Source organism: Mastacembelus armatus, chromosome 13 (assembly GCF_900324485.2).
Source record: "Mastacembelus armatus chromosome 13, fMasArm1.2, whole genome shotgun sequence".
NCBI lineage: Eukaryota > Metazoa > Chordata > Actinopteri > Synbranchiformes > Mastacembelidae > Mastacembelus > Mastacembelus armatus.
Window position 1 is genome coordinate 1711889 of NC_046645.1, and position 24088 is coordinate 1735976.

A 24088-nucleotide genomic window follows, 5' to 3' on the forward strand; every position below is an offset into this window, starting at 1 on the left:
GTTACCCTCGACAACACAACACAACAATGAGATATTTATAAGGACATTATTTTCAATCATAAAGCAGACAAAAACACTACTGAGCATACTAAAAAAATAAATGAAGTCATGCAATCAAATCAAGAAATCTATGACATGTGCATGGGTTGTGTCAGAATGTTTAATGGCGAGTTGTCCAGACATCCATGACTGTGCACTGGTGTATGTGTTGTGATCGTACACAAAGCTAATGATGAGCAGCAGTTTGGAGACGCTGTACAGAGCGAGGCCTCCGGGCAGGTGATGGTTTTCTGGACTCTGGTATCTGGTTTGTGTGGAGCCTGCCACTTGTTTGATCCTGTGAATCACTTCCTCATCTGTTGGCGTGGTAACAGGGCTGAGGGCTTCGTCCAGATGCTGGCTGCGCATGTGAGGGAGTGGCCTCTTCTTCCGCCTCACCGTGGAGTTCTTCACCACCTTCGTCTTCGGAGACAGCCGGTGGGATTCAATCATTACCTCCTCCAGTTTGGACAACTCCAACTCTGAGTGTAAAGCAGACAAAAAAACACATGTATATGATGTATCATCTAGATTGATTTAAAGACTACTACACATGGTTAAAACATTTACACGCCACCGTCATTAGGAAGTAGCTTATCTATTCACTTAATCCTCCTCATTTCCACCTCTTGTCTTTAACAGTGACCAAATACTTTTGTAAATCAAAAGTAAATTTAAATACTTGCATTTTGTAAACCTGCTGAACAATACCGCAGGGTTAAAGCATGAATTCAGATTTTCTCCTCTTATTTGTTATTCATTTCTATTTATCAACAACACCAACAGCCTGATTTCATGGCTGATGAGATTTTTATAGTTTACCAAGATGGCGAAAGTTCTCTTCAAGCCCACTCCAGAAGTTTTTTTCAATGAAGCCTTTCACTAGCCCCCATGGCTGCTTTCTGTAGCGCAGCTCTGTTGATACCCTGAGAGACAGACAGAAATAGATCTCTATTTATAGATAGTGCACACTCTTGTATGATAAGATATATAAAAACCTGTAATGGTAAAGTATTAAATTGAAAGCATATTGTAAAAAAAACAAAAAACAAAAAAAAAAACCCTTAGAACAATCAGAAAAAGAAGGTGTGAAAAATAATTCAGTACTCACCGTAATCGACACTTGTTCTTGGCCACCCTGGTGAGCATGTAGCGGTTCAGAGTGTAGAAGTAATCGTGGTAGGGCACGTCATGTGTGACGACCTCAGCATCGATGATGTAACACTCGCTCTCCTGGCTGGCTTTGTACAGAGTCTGATAGAAGAAGGAAAGCACAGTGTGTGTGTGTGTGTGTGTGTGTGTGTTTAAGTCATGTCGAGCTTTAAAGAGTAGAAATGATGGGAAGTGATTGTACCTGTGTCTCAGTGACTGTGGCTGTTTTGGGGGCCAGAGGGTTGGACAGAGAGATTGTGTACATGATTTCTCTAGTCTGGTTCCCAGCATCCTCCTTCTTCCATGGGTGGTAGACCACATCTAAACCAAAGAAAGATGACAGAGGGAGAGACATGACTGAATGAATAAGCAGTGCAGGGGGAGAACCATTTCCGGTGAAGTCAGCTGTAGAAACATCAGAAACACAGACCTGAAAATCGCCTCTGTTCCATAAAATCACTCATGAACTGTGACTCTGTGAAGAGGATGTCATACAGCTTGTCCACACTGAACCTGTAGACCTCATTGATGTACTGCCTGCCGTTAAGATCCTCATGGAAGGCCTGTACTTCACCTGCATGTCAGAGAGAGAGAGAGAGACAAAGACGAAATTGCAGTGGCAGAAATCGGAGATGCCCTTTTAACTCTTCTCACCAGCATCATCGTTATAATCCTGTTTGTGAGCGGTTAAATCAATAAAAGAGCAGCCTTTTCATTCAGTTATGTATTAATGAGAAAAGGCCTGTGCATGTTACCTTCGTCATGTGTTTCCGAGGAGTCACTGAGCTCAGTGGGGATGTCCTCATTGTCATTGAAGTCAAGTGAGGGTGAGGGCACAGGGCCACCAGGCCCGCTAGTATCGTTGTTCTTCTCTTCCACTTCCAGTGGCACAGTAAGCAGCTCACCATCTGGTAGGCAGTCTGCATACTCCTCTGCTGGGAGGTCAAACTGGGGAAAAGTAGAAGAGAGGCATAAATCTCCTCAATAATCTTTCACTCTTGAATGTCACCAAACAAATAACCTGGAATTTTTCTGACTCACAGAGATGTTGCTCTGCATTGGAAATACATTGGAAATGTGTGTTTCTGTGTTGATGAACAGCATTTAATGTTACTTACTGTGATAGGTGTGTCATGGTTGCCTGGGTTGGGGATGGTGCTGTTAGGGATGATTTTCTTATGCAGCGGAGGAGGGCTCCCTTCAGGCTTGGCCTCAGCGCTGCTCTTAGACAAGTTGTCATTGTTGATCTCGTTCTCCTCATTGGGAATCTCTTCACTGAACCTAGAGGCACCAGAGAACAGTGACAAGAGAGAAAAGTACTCACCCATCTGCCGTCCTGCATGAGGCTCTTGTAAAATTTGTCTCATATTGTGTTTGCAGACTTTTACAGTATGATGTGGGTTAATTATGTGCTAGATGGACTATATTCACGTGCATTTGTATCTGTTTACAGATGAAATGGCATCAAACCCATTGTAAAGTAGATATGTTTTTGATTTCATTTACAATTTTTGTGAAATTAATGAAAATGACTTCTCCTTTCCTTCACTAAGACATACTGCATGTTGACTGTTATCCCCCAGTAACAAAGCCATAATCACTCCAGGACCTCAGCGTAGCATGAATTTGACTTCTGCTCAGCCTGTGAATTAATCTCTGTCAGTTTGAGGGTACAGGCAGTTGAATATTGACAAAAGATTATTTTGTCCATAGTAGCCCACGTTTCCTCAAAAGCAAGCTTCACACCAAGCCCTTAAATTGAGTTCACCTTGAAAATCTAGTTCAGACTTGAAGACAACATGTAAATAAGGGAAAAGACAGAACGGAGAAGAATCTTTTTAGCTTTTAAACAACATTGTGTGTCATTGTTTTCATCTTTTAGGTTCTCTCTAGTTGCTGAGTTGGTAACCCAATATGTTTAAAGGAAACATCACAAATCACAGTGTGAATTGAGAGACAGAATATATGTGCATGCTTGTATGATAGTAATCCTTGTCTCAGATCATACTATGCTCTCTAATTATTTTGTAATTTAGATAATTAGGTAACAACCTGAGACATAATTATAGGTGTAGTCATGTAAAGGAGGAGCTTCAGAGTAACCAAACTCACCCCATGGTGTTGAAGTCGTCATCAGGGGGAACATAGTCCTCGTCGTCACTGGTCAGGCCGAGCTCGTTGCCGTAGCACTGGTGAACAAAGTGCCACAGTTCTTTGGGGCAAAGGGGCTGCAAAAGACATCAACCAATGTAAGAAACACTTTAAAGTACAGTTAGCGAAAAACCAAGTGGTGACATGCAGTAATTTATTGTATGATCAACCTACATGATGCAAATGTAGATGAATATAATCACAGTTTAGATTGGCTGACCTTGTCCAGCAGTGCATTCTGCCATAGCCTGAACATCATCATGTACGTCCTATCCCTGGCTCCAAATGAGGTGAAAAAGTGCTGTGAAGAATAAAAGGACGTCACATATGAGATCATCCATCCATTTTCTATACAGCTTCTATCACAGGACTGACACATACACACAGACAAACGCTCGCATTCATACCTATGGGCAATTTAGAGTCACCAATTATCCTAACCCCAAACTGCATGTCTTTGGTCTGTGGAGGCAAAGTGGAGAAAACCCACACAAACACAGGGAGAACATGCAAAGTCCACACAGAAAGACACCAGGGTTGAACAGGATTCAAACCCGGAACCCTGAATGAGATCATGTAAAACAAATCTCACATAGCACCGTTGAAGGCATAGTTAAAACCCTTTCTAGCCTGGATATGTTCTAAATGGTTGTGATATATTTTGGGAGTGATGTGTTAATATCCGACTAACCTCCTGGCACCCTTGGGAGACAGGAACATGTTTCTCCTGTTGGCAGCACAGACTAAATCACCTATCTCTCTTCCCATTCAAACTTCATACATCATGGCTTCCTTTATATTTAAAACATTTACTGTTCAAGTCTTACACATGTCCACACTAGTTACTACCCCCCAATGAAAACTATGTTGTGTTTTTGCATCTTTTACCTTTTCAGTGTCTGTGCAGACCTGGATGGCATTAGGGATGAGACGGGCGGTCTTCTCTTTTGTCATCGAGCAGATGTCCTTTAGCCGCACTGTGAGCTACATGCAAACAAATACACAGACAAATACACACACACACTGTAGTTCAAAGTATGACTGAGTGCTGCTCATATAAAAAAACATGGAAATACATGGAGGTCCAGAGCTGTTAACAAGCATACCAGTGTTTCCCAGCGGAAGATGTTGCTATAGAAACAGATCCAGTTCTCAGAGAGGTAGAGTCGTCCCTGAAGTAGGATGTCCCGTTGAAGAGCACAGGAGTAGTCTGAGACAGAAAGAAGCCGCAGAATCAAAACACACACAGTGTGATGCAAGATGACAAATTGCAGAGAAACTACATCATTAACAAACCAAATTGGCAAATAATTAATTAATCAATGAATAGATCAAACCTAACAACATGTTATTTGATCAAAATCACTTCAATAGACGTGAAAGTACTCCATGTACTATCACAAATAAACTTTGCTGTGGGACATTTCAGCATAGCAGTCAAGCGTATGTCTTATTTATTAGCTGTGAACTCATCACTCACAAACCATAACAAAGTCAGTGTTACACTGAGTTAGGCTTCACACTAGAGCTTTAGTTTCTAAGGCATTTTAGACAATGACTGCATTCAAAAAATCCCACAGTCACAAATCATCTACTGACATTATATGTTAATGGAAAAGTTCATTATCAGGGAATAAGTTCCCCTAAAACAGGAAAAGTAAAGTGTGTGAAAGCTGAGGAGTTTTTTTTTTTTTTTTAGGTATATTTACAATTATGTCGTGATGTTAGACACTTGAAATGTCAAATATTGGTAAGGATTAATCATTTTCTAATTACTAACAACCCAGAGGGACCCTGCCAGTCCTCAGATGGCCTCAGTGTGTCTATGGAGTCCACTCACCCACAATGAGTCTCTCTGTGTCAGGGAGCTGCTTGAAGAGTTTCCTAAAGTCCTCATTGCGTTGCTTGTACGTTGGGCTCAGCACCTGCAGTTACAACCAGAGTCAGAAAAAAATAACACACTACACACACACACACACACACACACACAGGCTTCCAGAACTTGCACTCTTCATGCTCTCAGACTCATTGACAAGTGTTGTCTCTATCACAGCCTGGGTTATTTGTTTGAAAGAGCATGTGAGATAACCTTGTGAAAACCACCCACAGGTCTGAAAAGGACGTCTGCTTAACCACAATCCTGCCACGGCTTTTATACTGTGGGGGATTTTGACAAGTGCCAGAAATGGACATATAGTGAATGGCAAGCACACGTATGTGGTCTGACTCTTCTGTAGCCATTAATGATACTTAATCATAGAGTGGTTTAAAGTGCAATCCAAAAACATTCAGTCAGCTGCACATCATTCAATACACATGCTGCTGCGACTGTGAGCATTTATGAGTCACATTCCCAGATAAGCATTACAGAGCAGCATGTTTCTGACAATGACGCCTTTGTTTAGTGATAAGGAGAATGACAACTGATGAAATCTGAAGTGTAAACAAAACTGCACATAGTAATTTGAATAACCGAGGCGAAGCGTTTTAGCACTATCAGGAACATCCTGTTTAATATGATCACACTTTCCTTTGCTTGTCTTCAGCAGACTTGATTATTTACAAAGTGAGCCTGCAATGTGTAAAATCTCCAAATGTGTGCTGAAGTGAGAGCTCTCGCTGTCCGTGCCAGATGCTTTCCTTCAACAGGAAAGCTTTCAGGAAACAAAAGCTGCGAATATAGTAACAAGAGCTACGCTGAAACAAAGAAAAACATATTCCTTTGGATGAGGGATAATGGGGAAGCAGCAGCTCGTTCACATTAACAATCACTAGTGTAGACACTGTTTGGGAGTGTACAACCTCTCAAGTGTGATGAGATATACTAAATCATGTGGGTGGCATCTCAAAGCCTTTACTAACTGTCTGGAATTGAATTGGAGTGCCTCAACAGTCCACACTGTCATGGTGATTCTTTATAAATCCATCATCTGTATCTGTATCCATAAACAAACATACCATTTATTCACCATTTATTCATATATCCACGCTGACACGTCCTGCAGCAAATGATTTGTCAGCTCATGAGCTCTCAAACAACAGGCTTATACGAGCCCTGTGAGAACCTAAAGAGCTATGACTCATAACCAAACCAGCTGTGTTCCTTTAGTGGTGGGGAATCACCACAGAACTACGCTGCGAGCAGCACACAGTAAGGACAAAGCCTTTTAGTCGACCTCCTCTTTCTGATGACATTGCTTTCTCCTTTTAGATCTGACCACAACTGTGCAAACCACAGCATTTACTAACTTCCCCACATCGCTTCCTTCACTCCCCTCCTATTGTATCTACGTTTGGATGTTACAAGTGCAGGACAACTTACAGCAGGGATTTCCTCAGTGTCCCACTCTGGGTCCTGAAGGTCCGAGGCAGCCCAGCCCCACTCCCAACCCCACTCCCCTCTAGCTGGACCCTGAAGGAGCCACCCTGCCAATGCCTCATCTAGCTCCAGAACAGCCTCCCAGTCTGACATTGTACAATCCTCCATATTCATTGCGCCTGATCCTTTTTGACGCCCAGATGGAAGCAGGTTTTCCACAACGTGCCCCAGTGGACTTCTCTGATGTTGGAGGACTTGCCAGTTACAGCAGATTTGGAAAATAAGAGTAGAGAGAACTGGGGAGTCCAGTGGTTTGGAAGCTGCAGTATCCGCCCCCTGTTTTGGGTGCTGCTCCTTTCAGCATTGAGCGGTGGACACGACACACTCCAGCCACATGATCCTTGTCTCGCTCTGTCGTTCTCTGGCTCTCCCTCTCTTCCTTTCACACACACAGGGAGAGGAGTTACGGCTGTTGCCCTGTAGTAACCCCAGCCAACAAGTCCTTTATTATCATGCCAGTAGCTCTTTCCTTTTTTTCTGCTTACTCCTCCTAGTAGTGTGTGAACTGGGCATGTGTGTGAGTGTGTGGCTCTGTCCAGGTCTGAGGGTCTTGTAATTACCCTGTTTATGACCAGCTAAGAGAGAAGCAAGTTTACTTTGTTGAGAGGAGGACTAATATAAACAAAGAATGTCTTCGGTCGAAGTGTGCGCTCGGTTCGTCTTGCTGTCCGGCCGAGTGATTGAGTTACACAGAACAGATGTGAGCATAACCTCCAGTTACCTCCTCCTGCAAAACAACACCATCAATCTTGACAGTGTCTGCAGGTCAGAGCATCAATTCTGGGGTGAAGTGCTTTAATAAACATACTGTAAATATTTTTTGGCTTGAATTCATGTAAAGAGAGCTGATTGTGTTGTGCTGCAATCAGGCTAAAGGTCCCCAAAGAAGAATTTGAATGCGCTGAAGGTGTCGAAGATATGAAGGCATGCCCTTCTTTCTCTCAGCCATAGCAGTGAGGTCATTCATGTGCTCCTGACACTTGATCTGCTTCTCTTACTCCTATAAGGCAAGAAAGATGCAACGCTCGCAGATCCTATTTTAGAAGCACTTAAAACACAATCGCTGTTTGTGTTCTTCCACTATTCTTAAATACAAATATTTCAAGCGTCGAGAAGATGGAGATAGTTATGGAGGTTCCAGCAGTGATTGAGAATACAAAACAGAAACACTAGTGTTAACTATGCCTTGAATTTCCTGTTGAAGCCAAATGTGTAGCGTGATTTGTGCAGTGAAATTCGGCATTGACATTTCCAGTCCTCCTTTCAACTGCACACTGGGGAGACAACGTGACGCAGCACAACAATCTCCAGTCGCAGGGCTCTTGGAAAACAGTGCTGATCATTCACGCGCAGCTCTAAGAAGGCATTCAACCCCGCTGAGAATGCCTTTGCTTCATGTGAATGAAATTCAGTGGAACACTAAAAACTTCCACCAGAAAAAAAATGATTCCTCAAAATTACTTGTGGAATAAGCCTTTATTTCCTGATGATTCCACTTATTTTCTCCAAGAGATCAAGCAAAGAAAGAAGCCACTGTGGCCGATTTAGCAAACAGTGTTCAGGTGACAGTATCTGTGTTGGGGCGAGGTGGATACACAAAAGTTTATGGGTTTAGTTAAATATTAACTTGCTGGACAAACAACAGGAGATGGAAACGGCTTTGCATCGATGCAAAGTGAATTAACAGGCGCTTTTAAACATGGCCAATGTGTGTATCTCTAACAGGCTCAGAATTCACATTAGGACGGACAGATTTTTAATCACTGTGGTTTCAGTGCCATGGGAGGTCATCATCGCCATGTAGAGGGGCACACATACACAGACAGACACACAGCTTCCTCATAGGTGTCACCACCTACACATACAGTTAAACGTTAACTTATGTGAGTTTCTACTGAAACAATAGCATTTTTTGACTAATATACTGTGTTTGCTGTGTGAGTAAGGATGAGTGTACAAGATTTCAGGAACGCAGCCCTAAAGCACAAAACATTTGTCATCATTTATTTATTAGTCACTGTGGTCACATATAATCTGTGTTTTGATAAATGTAGTTTTCAATTGATTTCAGAATGTTTCAAACAAGTTGCATCGCAAGCAGAAGATACACTCTACAACAGTGGGCAACTTTTAAAAGAGAAGGCTTGTGTTACTTCATATTTTTCTTACTGTCAACAAATCCCAGACCAAAACCAATAACTGGCTGCAAGCCCATTGATTGGTGCAGATAGCGCACACCTCTGGAAAAGGGTAGAAATGATAATAGTGATACTACAAAAATATTTGAGAAAACATTCTTCCTCATACAAGCTGAATTCATGAGGAACAAACAAGACTAAGTCAATTTAAACTACACTGTTTACGGTAATTAAAGAAATGTCAGTGCAACAGTTTGGCTCACCAGTGCATCTGTATAGTCTTTTGGACAATGGAGGCACAGAGGAATTAGACAGGAAGAGATTAAGGGTCCATTTGTCCACAATGGTAATACTTGTTAGTAGAATCATTTTAATGTTGATTTTGGTCTTTTAATGAGACTTGCTGACAATACAAAATTGGAATATCACTACCTATACTCATTAAAAAAGATTTGGGGTCTCAATAGTGGGGAATATATATTTGCATTGTATTTGAAGACAAGAGCAGATGGTCCTGGTATCTTATGGTCCTGGTATCTTGTGCACTCGATGCCAGCTGTCATCTGTAAATGTGGCGTTTACATCTGTTAGACATTGACGAGGTACAAGTAAGAACATCAGCTTCAGATTGGTAGTTGTTATGCTCCTTTTCAGAGAGTGGATCAGTAGAGGAAATGTGAGAGGCTTGTTATTGCAGAGTGCATTAGAGAAATATTCAAGAAGCTGTCAGGACATTTTGCACCAAGCGAGACCTTAAAGCACCATGCCCCATATTTTTGTTGTTCAAAGGCATCCAAAGCTTGTCCAGAAGCCCTTTTGACGGTTTGTTTAGTATGCTTTAGTGCCCTCAGTATGCTTGCTACCACCTGTTGTGTACCAGAATTAGACGTTTGTGTGGTAACAGGCATGTCACCACATCTGAGGAACTTGCGAGATACAAATCCAGAACAACCTTAACATTAACCCAAGTTGTGATGTAACAAAAACACGCAATATCCAGGAACTGTTCTGAAGCTAAAGGGTATTAGGTAAACCATCTAAGATAATGTATGTCCACCTTGAAATGTCAAAATCACTTCCCCTAAAAGTTTAGCTTTGGCATTAGGTGGTAACAGCAATAAATGAAGTCAATGGAATGATAAACAGGCAGGCAGGAGGGACATTATCATCCCACCGGTCTGAGAACCAAGAGACAGAGCAAGACATACAGACAGATATAGATATCCAGGGTTGCACGAGAACACAAGTCATGCTTACTCTCAGGATGTGTTGTCTTTCATGCTGGGGAGAGAGGGGAACAGTATACATACAGGGAATAAAACAAAACAAAATGATAAAAAGATCCAATAATGATACTTCTGAATAAAGTAGGGTTTGACAATATCGAGTCCAACACATTCTGTAAGCTCAATTAACACAACCAGCTAATCAGCAAATTACCATCCAGCCTTATGGTGGCCATACAGTGTTAGCTCACCATCTGGTGGTGCAATAAAAAACTGCAATACTTTGGTGCTGTTGAGTGTCTGAACCATGAAAAAGCAACTAGTAATTTTAATATTGATTAACATTTTAAAGTATTTTATATCTGTATTTTTTGATTCCCTTGATACCCTGCATCCAAAAGGTCCACATCTTGCTCTTTCAAGCCCATGCTAATTCATGCCAGGAGGACCTATAACCCACACTAGTGATTTGTTGATCAAATAAAAATAAAGGACAACAAACTTCCATCTTGTGAGCACTTGTCCCTTGTCACTAACTCCAGGAGACTTCAGGAGTCCCCCACATGACGTGAACACATATCCACCCATACAGAACAAAGTACAAAGTCACATACGATGATAACAAAATAAAAAAAAAAAACAAGGATTGACTTACATTGTACCAGCTTTGGCTCTTCTGTGGAGAGACAGAGAGAGAGAGAAACACACAGGATAAATTTAACCGTATGAATCAAAATACTGCAGCAGGCTTGTGGACTCGGCTGTGAAACATGATCAACCTGATCGTAACAGTCAACAGCAGGCGTGAAGGTCAAACTGTGCCTCACACTCCTTACTGCCAGGAATCACAGGAAGCTATCGACACTAAATACCAGAGTGTGTCTGTTTGTGTCAGTTGTGCTTGATTTTAACCTCACAGTGCTGGCAAATGCAGACTGAAATTCTCTTTCACTTCACTCACTTTGGTACTTAAATGGTACTGATGTTTACAGAACAAAGTCCTTTAAATCAGACATTTATCCCAATATCTTCATTACAATATGTCTGTCTCACCGTCTGAAGAGATCATTTATATCATTATATCATCTATCACTTTTCTGACTTTTTCCAGTGCTGTGAAATTATTAAAAAAAAAAAAGTCTCTATGCACAATTTTACAATCATCTGATTTTAAAAACTAATAAATAATGTCAGCCTCATGTGAAATAATTTCACCCCTCTGTGTGAGAGATTTGAGATGAAATACTCCACACCATATTAAATTATGTATAATGTGTGTTTGTTCACGTTCATGAAATTGTTCAGTGGTACATCTATGACTTTGTGTGCTCACCATAAACAACTGACTTAGTCTGTGGCTGTTTTCTAACAGCAGAGGGCGACAGAGACATGTCTTAACACACTTATGACACAACATTTTCCAGCCACATAAATGCACAGTTTGCTATAATGGTCTAAGAGCAAAAGTTCTAGGGGGAAACATGCATGTGATCATTCAGAGTGTGAGAGAAGGAGGGAAGAGAGGGAATAGAAAGATAAAATATGATATCCAGTGTCTGATTACAGTTGAACAATAAATAAAATGATCACATTTAACAAAAACAAGCCTCCCCATATTTCTACATATTTACATCACCGTTCATTTTAATTTCGTCCTTTCAAAACCTGACACACTTTCAGTTGCTGTTCTGTGCCTGGCGTTGTCTGAGTTTTCAGGGTTTAGCGTTTATCTATGGTGTGTTAGCGAGCAGTTAACAACGATAGCCGGGCTAATGTGGGCTAATCTGATTTTGAAGGTGACAGAGACGCAAGACAGGAATTACTTTGCCATGCTAGCGAGTTTGTGAGATTTATGAAGCCATTGTCTACAGAGAGAGAGTATTTATTTTGAATGAATCCATCAGAGAGAGGGAGAGTGAAAGCAAGAAAGAGACTATTTACCAGTTACTTGGCATTTAATTTAATTTAAATGACATTTATTTGCTTTAAATATCACCACGTATGTGGCTGTGAATTACAAGAATGTGTAATAATAGGGATCGCATTTCAAGAAATGTTGATGTCACTATTTATGTCACTAAATCAAAAAGACAAGGAATCTGATGAGAATGTTGAATTACAATAGCTTCTTGGCATTTCGATACCAAAATAAATCATTTTACACTGTTCATAAAATCAATGCCCTTTCACATTAATTTGGGGGATGGAAAGCATTGGAGAGTACACTAGGGACTGAAACTACCAAAGGGGATCCTACACCTGCACAGCTACAGAGGCGGTGGAGAAGCCGGGGGGATTTGATGGGGGCCAGCAGGGATTGTCAATGGGTCAAATGATACAAGAAGAAATGCTTACTTTAATCAGGTTTAGTCTGTCATACTGAAAGAAAATTAAAGAGAAAACAAAATGTTAACCAAAGCACTGAACAACATGAGCACAGAAAGAAACAGAAAATGAAGGAGAAGAAGCCGAGGGTCCAAAGTAGATTACTGTCTGAATGTGTTAGTGATTAAAGTTTCATCTATCTCATATAAGCGTGATTGATTACTATTGTATCCTTATCATCTCGAAGCCCTTGGTGCAGAGAGGCACTTGTTTTTTTCTCTCGCTGAATGCACTGTTTGATTTGCATTGCATTAGGGCTGGGGTGATCAAGCTCATGCCTCTGGGATGACCTCACGCCATATCTGGGGTCATGTGACTACTGCTGACCAGAGACTCACGTGGAAGGATTGCAGTAGAGTTTGGGGCTGTGTGTGTGTGTGTGTGTGTGTGTGTGTGTGTGTGTGTGGGGAGGATGAGTGGGGGGTAGTGGTGCTTTGACAGTGGCACACAAATGAGGAGTCATTGACGTGTGTGTGTTTATGTGTGTGCAGCAGATGCATAGCAGCAAACGGAGCATCATGAAGCTGCTCTTTACGTCAGTCTCCAACTTATTGTGTCCATCCATTTCACCATCTGTACGTAAAATTAGGACACAGCTGATACGCTATATACTGATTCCCTGTAAGCAGTAAATTTACAGTGACAAAAATGTGGGGATGAACTCGGACAAACTGGACTTATGGACTTATGGTATGGACGATGCACTGAAACGTGACATCAGTCTGTAGTGCAATTATTCGATGGGGAGGAGATTTTGGGCTTGTGGCACACAAAAAAAAATAAATAAAAAAAAAGCAAAAGGGATTCTCTCATGTGGCAACAGAGAGGCTGCTCACATAATGATGTTGTCCTAGAGCTCTGGCCCGGGATGCTGGCAGGATTTTTAAGAGTTTTATCCCTCTGCAGCTGAGAAGTTACACAGCACGACAGATATAAAGCTCTCGTTACCACAATCTAACAACGGGACAGCTTTATAAATGGAGGATGAGAAACAGCCCTAAGCCCCCGCCCAGCAATTATGCACCAGAAACAATCATTTATAAAATCCGATAAAATCTTGATTAACAAATGTTCAATTCTGTTTTTCTGTGTCTATTTGCGTTTTATTATTTCTACTAGCTTGAACAACAAAAAGGAGCCTATTCCAACATTAAACAAAATTCCCATTTACGTACAATACGTGTGCAGTATGTACAAACAAAACATAATCAGGAATCTGCCACATTGCATGTCACCTGAAAGGAAAAGAAAGGCAGGGATGGGATGGGAGAGGAAGGAAAGGAAGAAAGGAAGTGATTGAGGTTGTATTGGTTTCAAGAAATGTCCATCTGCTCTGACTGTTGATGCAGATGGGGCTTGTAACTGCTGCACAGGATCAAGCCAGGTTCAGGGTGTAAAACTGCAAACAGGTTCTGGCTCACAAGACAAGAGGTGGGTCACTCAGGGGAAGGTGGCCACAGAAGCACTTGACAAACAGAAAACAAGTAATTCTTACTTTGGAAAGTCGCTTGTGAGACTAGCATGCAATCAGGAGAAACACAAAGAAAAAAAAAAAAATCAGAAAAATGAAAGTAAAAGAAACCAGCTACAAGAAGAAACAGCTGTAAGTACCAACAGAAGAGCTGAAGAGTAATTATCAGATGGCACACATTATCACATGGCATGTAGCTGCAGCAGCAAAGAGAGAAAAATCATTAAAATAAAAAGACAAGTGTGATTGAAAACAGCAGAGGCAGATGAAAACAGGATGAGAAGGTAAAAGAAGGAGAGAAGGACGTGACTGATTTCTAACATTATGGGAGCTCAGGTGTCTGGCGTACAAAACATGACTCTTTCATTCTGGCTTCATATAAACTTTGGATTGTGTTTTTGCACAGAGACTGGACTAGGAAAAAACGTCTCCCAGTGACTAGAGACAGCTTGACGGCCAGTAAGACAATAAAAAGGTTCTGTTTGAAGGTTCATGTGAGCACCCGAGTATTGTTGTACAAAAGACCTGGAAAAAATAATCTTTAATAAAAAAGAGGAACCCACAGCACTAAAATTAATCTCAGTTAGTTAAAAAATCTTAAGTATCACACATGGATTAACAGCAAAACCTTGGCTCACGGCCTGTCTATGCAATGTGTTCAGAAATGTCCATTAAATTAATGCATCCACAACAAATTCACACTGGCTGAGACATTTCAAGTTTAGGGAGGGTATGGTGTAGACAACATATTAAGTTAATATGGTAAGTTTTTAATTATACCTAAAACTAACCTTTGAGGAAATGCCTTCATCTAAGTGACGCTGATGCAACAGATCTGTGAAGAACGATCATTAGTTGGCTACAGCAAATCTTACTGATCTGTGTGCACCAAACTGTATCCCTGTAGACCCTGGTTCACTGGCTGCTTAGAGTTCAGAGGTCTTCCTTCATCTCTTGTGCAACATCATTAGCTTCAACATCCAAATCTAGAAAATAGTGACTGAATGAATAACAAACTGTTTCAACAAACTGTCATTCAAACAAGTCGTTTTAGGTTTTAGCAGGGGGAATAAAACCTTTAGAGACTGAGGAGTAAATGAGATGTAAAAACAAAAGACAGGAATGGAAAGGAGGGTGCAATCTCTCCTGAGGGGGGTGATGGTCATGGTTCACTAGTTACGTATCAGTATGTAGAAGTCGATAACCAATAACAACGTGCACGTCACTACAGTGGGTCTTCAATAGTCACAGCCACAGTTTATGAATGGCTGCATGGAAGAGTTACACATCACCTCAACAATCATTACACCCTGAGTCAGATGATGCAGAATCTAATGCAATGCAACTTGAAAAAAAATAAAAAAATCAATCAGAAATTCAAATAATCTATCGATTTGTTTCTACTCTACACAAGAAAGGAATAATTTGTTATATTTATAGTTCACATTAACATTTAGGCTGTAGCACCTAAGCTAAACATGCAGCATCATTTGGATGCTTTCACATTTACATTTAAGTGGATGTATAATAATGAGTCAATGTGTGGTGCTTTGGTCAGAGATAATTCATAGTTATCCCATTGTTTATGTCGGTGGAACCTAGTACTCAGCGCAGTTAGTGTCCTAACAACACACTTCAGTCTGTGAAGCTAACCACTTCTATCCAGCAGGTATGAAATCAGTGGGTCAGGCTGGTGAAAAGTAGCATCTCCTGGTCACTCACCTTTGAGTTCTTTCCCCCGCTTCGTGCTGACTGCAGGGAGTATGTTCTCTGGACGACCTGCTCTGGCGTGGAGGGGGACTTGTCAGAGGAGTGGTCTGAACCCTTCTCCACCATGTTCTCACCCTCCTGGCTCTGGGGTGTTGGAGACCGTGAGCGTTTACGCAGGACTGGTGAGCAGGCTGGTGTGCTCTTGTTTGAGTTACTGGCAGTGCTAAAAGAAAAGAGAGAAAGAGAGATAAGGAAAAAATCTACAAAGTCATTCATTGTTGCATCTTAAATCAAATATAAGAATAGTCTAACCTGGATATTGACATGGTGCCACAGCACAGCACAGCACAGCACAGCACAGCACAGCACAGCACAGCACAGCACAGCACAGCACAGCACACACACACACACCCCTTTTCTCAGACTTACATCACTTGAGGCTTAAGAACCTGAAGTACCTTGTGCTAAAAGGGCTAATAACAGCTAAGCTAATGCGGGAAACCAACAACTACTGTACAACAACAGCAGCAGCAACAGTAATTAGGAAAACACGCAGTAAGACACAGCCATAAACCACCTGAGGATTTTCTCACTAATGCCACAATTTGAAAGCAAAAGAAACTGATATGGTTGTTTTTGATGCTGTGGACCCCAAAAATGAGAACTTATAATAATTAAGGATCTTTTCCCTGAAACAGTTCCCATGAACCATGAACTCTGGAAACCATAACAAAGAGTAAATGATCAGAGAACCAATACCAGGTGGGAAGCATGATTCTGGCTCTTACAGCAGGCCTGTAAACATGAGATACTATTAACTCAAATGAATATACATGTAGAGCTTTGCATGGAAACTTGCTTTAATACCTCCTCTAATGCCTCTCCAGCCAAGTGGGAGGACTCTTGTCTTAAGACAGGTAGTCCCTTATCTTACACACACTGCACACACATCAGTGGCTCAGTAAGAACCTTCTTCTCTCAACGGCAGAAGCTCTAACAAAAGGCTCTGCAAGTGATCTGTGTGGCAGTGTGCCCACCAGGCCTGGTTATTTGACATGGCGTTATGCAAGCCATTACGTCATTGCCAGCCAATGGCCGATGTTATTTACTGATCTACTGTTACATCCGGGGCTTCAGTGCAGCTTAGAGCACAGAATCACACAGAGAAGTGTGGACAGCTTCTGTCCAACTGTCAGGGTCTGCTGTACCAGTAGCTGGTTGATTTTAAAAGGAAGGACACGTCTCTTTAATGCAGGAGGACAGGCAATGCATGTCTAGAACAGTAAATTAAGGTACCTCTGACATTAATTTATGTGTTTACCAAAGGGTCTGCTGTTCAGTGAATGGTCACTTTGAATGCACTGTACATTTTCTACTCTGCACTGATGGCTGATTAGTTCCTAATGACCTGATTAGAAGTAAATTTGCAGGAAATTTTCCTTTAACTGCACATTCACTACTGTCACAGCCCAGTGGCAGGTGAATGTCAGAGTCTTTTCTGCCAAGCTGAGGTTAAAAACTGTCATCTTCAGGTTTATATTATGCCTTTATTACTTTGGCACACCTTTTCAACTATTGTGTAAAAATCCCTGGTTTCTCATGGGGTTTAAAGTCCAAACAGCTTAGAGTAAGATGGTAGGAAGCATAGAGCATTGACATTTAGTATGTATGATAATCTCTGAACTGGAAGACTGGCTGGGTTAAACATGAATATAGTCCACATGCAAGGTGGCAAACAAATGAACCAGGAAAGGGTTTCCCCCACAAATTTGTTTAGCCACTCAGATCCCATGTCGTAACCAACAGCAATATTAATCATTACATATATGACGTTTGTTGTGTGAAAGAGTACTTGTGCATTTTCTTTGAAGCTTAATGTTTCATTTCCAGCTGTACGAACTAATTTTGATGGTCACTGAGGTGGTCTTTACTTCAGGTCCAGTGGCCTGCCTCCACTATGAAACACGGCACTGTGGGAAACCCTGTGGTGCAATTTATTAAATTCTTGGAACAAATCTTGTTTTTGGCTACACAGTGTTATATTTCACAGAGAGACATCTGACTAACTATAATTACTATATATACACAGAGGATGTCTATAATGCAAATGCTTGCCATTCAGGTCATGCAGCAGCGCATAAGAGAGGGAACCCCGGGCCACATCTTTTACATGTCAGTTACTACCTGCTGGAAGGCCTCCGGTTCAGTTTGTCTATCACTGAACCATTTCTTACACGGCCACAGTTCTCCTTGGTCTGAGCAACACATTAATAAAACGTGTTATCTTCTCCCAGGATAATTTCAGCCTCGTATACTGGAGGCATCCTGTCTATTTGCTTGTGAACGTTCCAAATGTCTTGTCAAGGTCATCAACTCTTGGGAGCAGCTTCTGTGGTTGTTCTCTTCCATTTTAACTTAAAAAGTACCAACAAGTGCACCTTTAAAAATAATGACATGAATAAAGGTTGGTCACTTGGGTAAAAATGTGTAACAAGCCAAAATAAAAGTGCATGTCTGCTGTGTTTTATGCATATCCAAAAAAATAATGTATAATCTATCATTTATTGTGAAACTTCTGTCTCATTCAGCTTTGATTATATACTCAGAAACAGACATAACAGCAAAATGAGGAAAGTTCTTTAAATGTTGCCTGAAGGCCATTGTCTTTTATGATTAAGAGATGTGGTTAGATAGAAAAAAGCCCTAAATATAAAAATATAAGAGAAAACGAGTGTTACATAAAATCACCTCTCATACTTCCCCTCCAAGCATAAACTAATATGATCTCTCTAGTACATGAGCCTCCCCTTCATGTTTTTGGCAAAGGAGAAATTCACGGATCAACTCACTTTTCCAGATAAATGGCAGTAAACAACGACAACACTGATCAGTCATTAGCATATGAATGACTGAGCCCAATCAGTTATTCAGTTGGCTCTTTGAACCTGTGCGTTGGTGGTGTAGATGGAGGGAACATGTGGCTGAGGCTATCCTGCAGAGAAGTAGACAAAAGCATCTATCATTGATTCTTTGATAGTAACTGCTTAATGAAAGAAAATGGACAGTTTGACATAATGCAGCAGTACCTGCCGGTGCATTTGTCTCTGGTCTGTAATGCGGGGACAATGACTTCTTCAGCTGCAGAATAAAAGCCACAGCTGTTGCTACAAGTACAATAACTGTCCAGGAGTCCATGATGGGGAAAGTGCTCTTCATTATCACTATGTGTTTCCTGCAACACTCATGAGATGCTGAGTTATAGAGCTGCACTCATTTAGTGATACGAAGACTGTAGTTGACATTTACCTATAATTATACTGCATTCTGTAAAGAGAGAGCTGACAAACTATTTAATAATTCAAAAGCCATATCACTTATGGCACTGCCCACACAGCTACAAAGCACAGCATAAAATGAATATTGCTATAGCAACAATGAACATTTAAATATTCAAAGAGTATGACTAAATACAGTCAAACCAGCTCTCCGGTCAGAGATGCTGTGTGAGCAGAATATACAGCAGAGACTAAGTGACGGACAGTGGATGTCCATGCTTCATTTTTGCATATCTGATCACTGATTTGTAAAGCTTGTGATTCAAATATGCAGAATTTAAACTTGTGCATATTTGATCAAACTTTTCTGTTCGCACGTGTTCATTTTGTAGTTGTGTGCAAAATTTTTTTAATGTGAACATGCAACATTTTTAAATAATAAATTAATAATAATACTGAATTCAAGGATGTTATACCTAGGTAAACAAACTTGATACTGCACAGAATAATTACAATATTTTGTGATATATAGCAGTCACTTCACATAGTTCAAAGTCAATAATATAAGCTTCTGGAATTTATGACTGTAATTTACCCTGCAAAAAGAAAAACAAAGACCAGGGGTTATAGAGTGTGGTTATTTTGATTCATTAATTTACCAGTGCCAGATAAATTATGCATATGATACTGTTAACATCTTACTTGATTATTAAAGAATTACAAATTTTGTACAGCACAGCGTGCTCATTAGCATACTGTATGAGGAAGATTGGTCCCAGAGGCTCAAGCTCATCTGCGCAGAGCGACACACGACCGACTTCAAGGTGTTGATCAAATTGGATCCCCGCATGTTTGAGTCATTCAAAATAGGTCAAGCTCTTATATACAGAGTAAAAAAAAGACGAACAAGCATGTTGTATGTGCCGTGTTATTATAGTCTTTTTTAAAATAACCTCTAAAGCTTTAAATCCAAGCAGCTCAAGCTGTCCAAACGCTGAGCTTCACAGTGTAACAGAGTTCCGGGCCTTTCTGAGGGCCCCACTTGTTTTCACAGTTTTGCTGACCCTGGAAAATACCCATCTGGCTGGCAGGAGCCCTTTGGCTGTCTTTGCTTTGAAAAGGCCATGAGGAGGCACCACGCTCATAAGCATCCACTGCGCATGCACACACAGGAATGCGCATACAGTACACAGAGGCAGACATAAACATGGGCACGCGCATGGACACAGAATACATACGCCCCCGTACTGCAGAAATACATCGCAGCTCGTAAAGATTTTACAGAAATCAGAAACTAAGAAACACTGCACACATAGTCTGCAAAATACTACTAACCCACCCACCTCCACATTTAAATGCTCCTATGAACTGTTCATATTATCCAACCAAACCCCACCCATCCATTCTTTCTGCACACTGGCACTAACACATAAACACACACACCCCTGTACATGCATTGCAGTGCCTGGCATACCGCTGCTGAAAGACAGAGTCCCTCAACATCTCGCCGTAGCAGCCCTCAAGGCAGCGACAGCCCTCGTTGACCACTGTCACACACTCAAACACCACCATGTCCTCGTAGGCAGCCCCTAGTAATGAGCTGTTGATCTACCAGATCATCTCACGGATTGCACACTGCACTTTTATCTCTCACTGTAAAAGAAGAACGGTAGCTTGACAGAGAGAGAGAGAGAGTGAGAGAGAGAGAGAGAGAGAGAGAGAGAGAGAGAGAGAGAGAGAGAGAGAGAGAGAAACGATGGACGAGGGAGGAAGGGAGATTTTCTTTAGGAGGCTTAGGGCCACTGATCTTCGCTGGCCAGCTCTGATCTCCTAATAACCAGCTTACATAGCCCTTAACACCACCTGTCAAAGAAGAGCCATTGGTGGTCTGAGGTGCTGCCGCCCCCCTTCGTTGGACTCTATTTCTAAATAGTACATGTTGATCTTGCAAAGAAGGGAACCTACTCATTATGCAGACTCCACGTAACTCTGCCTGAATGCAGACAGGTAGGTAGGCAGTTGTTCCCAACACTAACCTGGATGTAGCCATGTAGAGAGCCACTCCGCGGCGATCAGCCCTTTTCAAATGGCTTCATTCACGCAGTGGGAGCCGTGGATGAGGCATGGGAGGAAAGAGAGGAGAAAGAGGGGGGGGGTGAAACGACAGAAGAGTGAGGGATGAGGGATAAAGGGGAGGAGGGCGGATAAGTTCCGGAGCATTCCAGGAGGATGGGAGAAAAAGGAGGTGGAAGCAGATGCAGGAGCAGAAGATAAAAAGAATGTATTTTCCCCGACGGTCGAAGATAAACCACTGAAGCTGGTGATCACGCTCTGCTTTTTCCTTTCTATCATTTACTCCCTTCGCCTTTGTCTAACTGAGGCTGATAAGCTCCCATGCTCTCTTAGCAACCTGCACTTTTCCATTCCCCCTTTTTCTTCCTCTGCCCTCCCAGCCGTTGGATCATCTGCCCGTTGGCCACTAGTATCCAAGCAAGGCTCTCCTCTCGCGATTTCTGATCCTCGTTCACAAAATTTCACGGGTGCAGACTGACAATAGATGGAAAGAGATTGAGGGAGAATGTGCAAGCCAGGAGGGAGAGAGGGAGGGAGAGGGTGAGAGACAGACACAGAGCAAATGAGGAAAGAGATGCCTTTCATTTTGCATTCCACCTCTACTTGGTGCTGGTGCACTGAGCCTGCTGCTTCCTCAATTATTCATGTGATTCATGAATGAGGGGCTGACATCACCGGCATTCAGGTCACTTTACATTTGAAGCTCCTTCTAAATTACACAATAAGAAAGCCCAGTCTTTGTAAGCACATTTCATGGTTTCACGCAGACACATGCATAAATCAGCCTCCTTTTCTTTTCAAAACTAGAAAAGAAAACAGGCAGCAGGCTAAATTAATTACCAGGACAGGTGGACTAATAAATAAGTAAATTATAAATGAAATGCAAGTAAGACATAACTATACCAGATATGACTCAAAAATATAATTTCACTGGGGTCAACATATCAATTCAGATTGTTGCTGACTGATTCACTGATTTGTACCTTGCAAATAACACAGAAATAATAATTAATAAATGTTTCTAATAAAAACAAATGATTGTTAATTCTTTGTGTGATAGGACTGAACTTGTAGGATGTCATTCCACTTCACCTCCCAGAAAAAGAAAAGAAAATGTGAAACATTAATCATCATGCATCATTAACATCTATTTTAAACTGTGTTGCATTGAAACCCACAAGAAATCAAACTGCAATATAATGCATTCGCCAAGTGCAACTTTGGTCATTAGTCGTTCCTGCTGCAGAGGAAAGTGCTTAGCTCAGTTGATTTCACTCATATTTATTTTGTATGTGAGGGAACGACTACTTCATTAGCTGAACAGGAACTTAATATATAACGTGATGGTAATTTAAAATTCAGATGAACCTGCATTCCCTTCCAGCATTTCAATGGCTTTATATGACTTTCATGATAGTCACTTTACACTGAACATGTAATTTTATTTGAGCATTTTCAAACTGCAGTTTTTCAAAGGAAAAGTGCAGAATTATCCAAATCTGTTATGTATTTAAGGCAGTGTCAGTAATATGTCACAGCATTAATGCATATAAATGAAGTTAGAAATAAAATGTCACCCGTACCCTGAAAGGCTTTATCTTGTTGGGTCACAAGTGTTATGGTGAATTACACATTCACTGTAGTGGCTAAAGCCTCTATGAAGTGTTGAACATGTTTCCATACTGCACAACCAAGTTGCATAAATGACAGCTATAGTAAAATTTAATGTAATTAAAGTAAAAAAAATTTTTTTTTTTACTAAATAATAAATAAATTAATTATATTTATAGCATGTCCACCTATCAGCCCTTAACCTATACTGACTAGGTAATTAATTCACACATACATATGGATTACATTGTCCTGTATTCTCTATAAGGAAGCAAATGGAGCCCTAAGCTGTGCTCCTGGAAAGACTTGACCCTGGGGCCTGCAGCAATGCTGGCTGACTCTGTGGGAGCGCTGAGTGGAGGCGTGCTGTGGAACAAAGGGAGCTGGTCCACTGAGCTGGACCACTATGTGCCCAGATAAGCCTGCCCAGCCTCACACCAACAGCTGACCTACTTAGGGGACCTGTGTAGTCATTGTTGCTGGACCCATGGGGCATGTAAGATGGTCAAATTGACCGCGCACACGCACACACACGCACACACACACACACACACACACACACACACACACACACACACACACACAGACAGACATGATATATAATGAAAATCCACGGCTATGTAACTGCTGATTCATTCATCTTAACCACTGATAATTGACAGATGTGACAGGCCTGAAAACAATTTCATTTATTTCCAGTGAATTACGGTGTAGATTTATATCAAACACACCCCAAATGTTAAAGACTCATCTATGTTTTTGAGAGGAAAAACTGCTGTTGACTGAGTTGTCAAGGTAACACCAATGTGGTGACGCCTGGCTGGGTCGGAAATGTCTGTCAGCCTGACTGTGTCTCGGCCGTGCAGTTACCATGGCAGCCCGTCAAGCCATTCATGTGCACTGCCACTTGAAGAGTTCCCAAGTAGAGGGAGAAAGGGAGAGCTGTCGGTGGTTGTGTGTTTGTGTTTGGGTGTGGGGGGCGAGGGGAGAGGACGGGATGATGCCGCCACATAGAATCTTCACACACACGATTAGTTTTCTGCAAAGCCCTGGAGTTTTATATATCTATTTTATTCACAGCAAGAAGATAGTTTCAGACATCACTCACACATCAAGCAGATCTTAAAAAACAAGCAAACACACAGTCAAACCTTTACGCTGTATGTCTTTACATTTCCTAAAAATATTTAGAACTAGCCCCAAGAGCAGAACTTACACATTTAGTCCCAGACTTAATTAAAATAGTTAGCTATCCTGATTGTGTGGCAACCTAACACACATAGGCTTCTTGGGTTCTCATTAAAACTGTGGCGTACTGTACCTGTGGGTACCAGAACCTGGCTAAAAAGCAGCTATAATTAAACACACTGATTTAAATTCAACAGCAGAACTCGACCCGGTGAGGTAATTTAAGGACTTGGTGGAGATGTCAGAGAGAGGCAGGAGGAGGCAGGAAACTGGCAACCGGATTACGCCCC

At 41.3% G+C, this 24088-nt stretch overlaps 1 protein-coding gene across 14 annotated transcripts in view; it reads right to left on the minus strand.

The window, feature by feature from the left end:
* Nucleotides 1-24088, minus strand: part of gramd1bb (GRAM domain containing 1Bb) — a 68265-nt gene that overhangs the window by 6575 nt on the left and 37602 nt on the right. For 9 of the 14 annotated variants that reach the window (XM_026318954.1, XM_026318860.1, XM_026318852.1 and 6 more), the window contains 16 exons: nt 15664-15874; nt 12441-12464; nt 10741-10761; nt 10117-10140; nt 5183-5267; nt 4449-4552; nt 4231-4326; nt 3563-3643; nt 3304-3419; nt 2310-2472; nt 1947-2139; nt 1622-1765; nt 1394-1512; nt 1151-1293; nt 862-965; nt 221-521 (listed from right to left, as the gene is read on the minus strand). In XM_026318954.1, coding sequence (XP_026174739.1) covers nt 221-521; nt 862-965; nt 1151-1293; nt 1394-1512; nt 1622-1765; nt 1947-2139; nt 2310-2472; nt 3304-3419; nt 3563-3643; nt 4231-4326; nt 4449-4552; nt 5183-5267; nt 10117-10140; nt 10741-10761; nt 12441-12464; nt 15664-15777 — 1832 coding nt within the window. In that variant the 5' untranslated portion in view covers nt 15778-15874. Of the gene's footprint in view, nt 1-220; nt 522-861; nt 966-1150; nt 1294-1393; nt 1513-1621; nt 1766-1946; nt 2140-2309; nt 2473-3303; nt 3420-3562; nt 3644-4230; nt 4327-4448; nt 4553-5182; nt 5268-10116; nt 10141-10740; nt 10762-12440; nt 12465-15663; nt 15875-20962; nt 20983-24088 lie in introns of those variants that run through there. The other 5 variants (XM_026318895.1, XM_026318904.1, XM_026318945.1 and 2 more) reach the window with 4 other exon arrangements.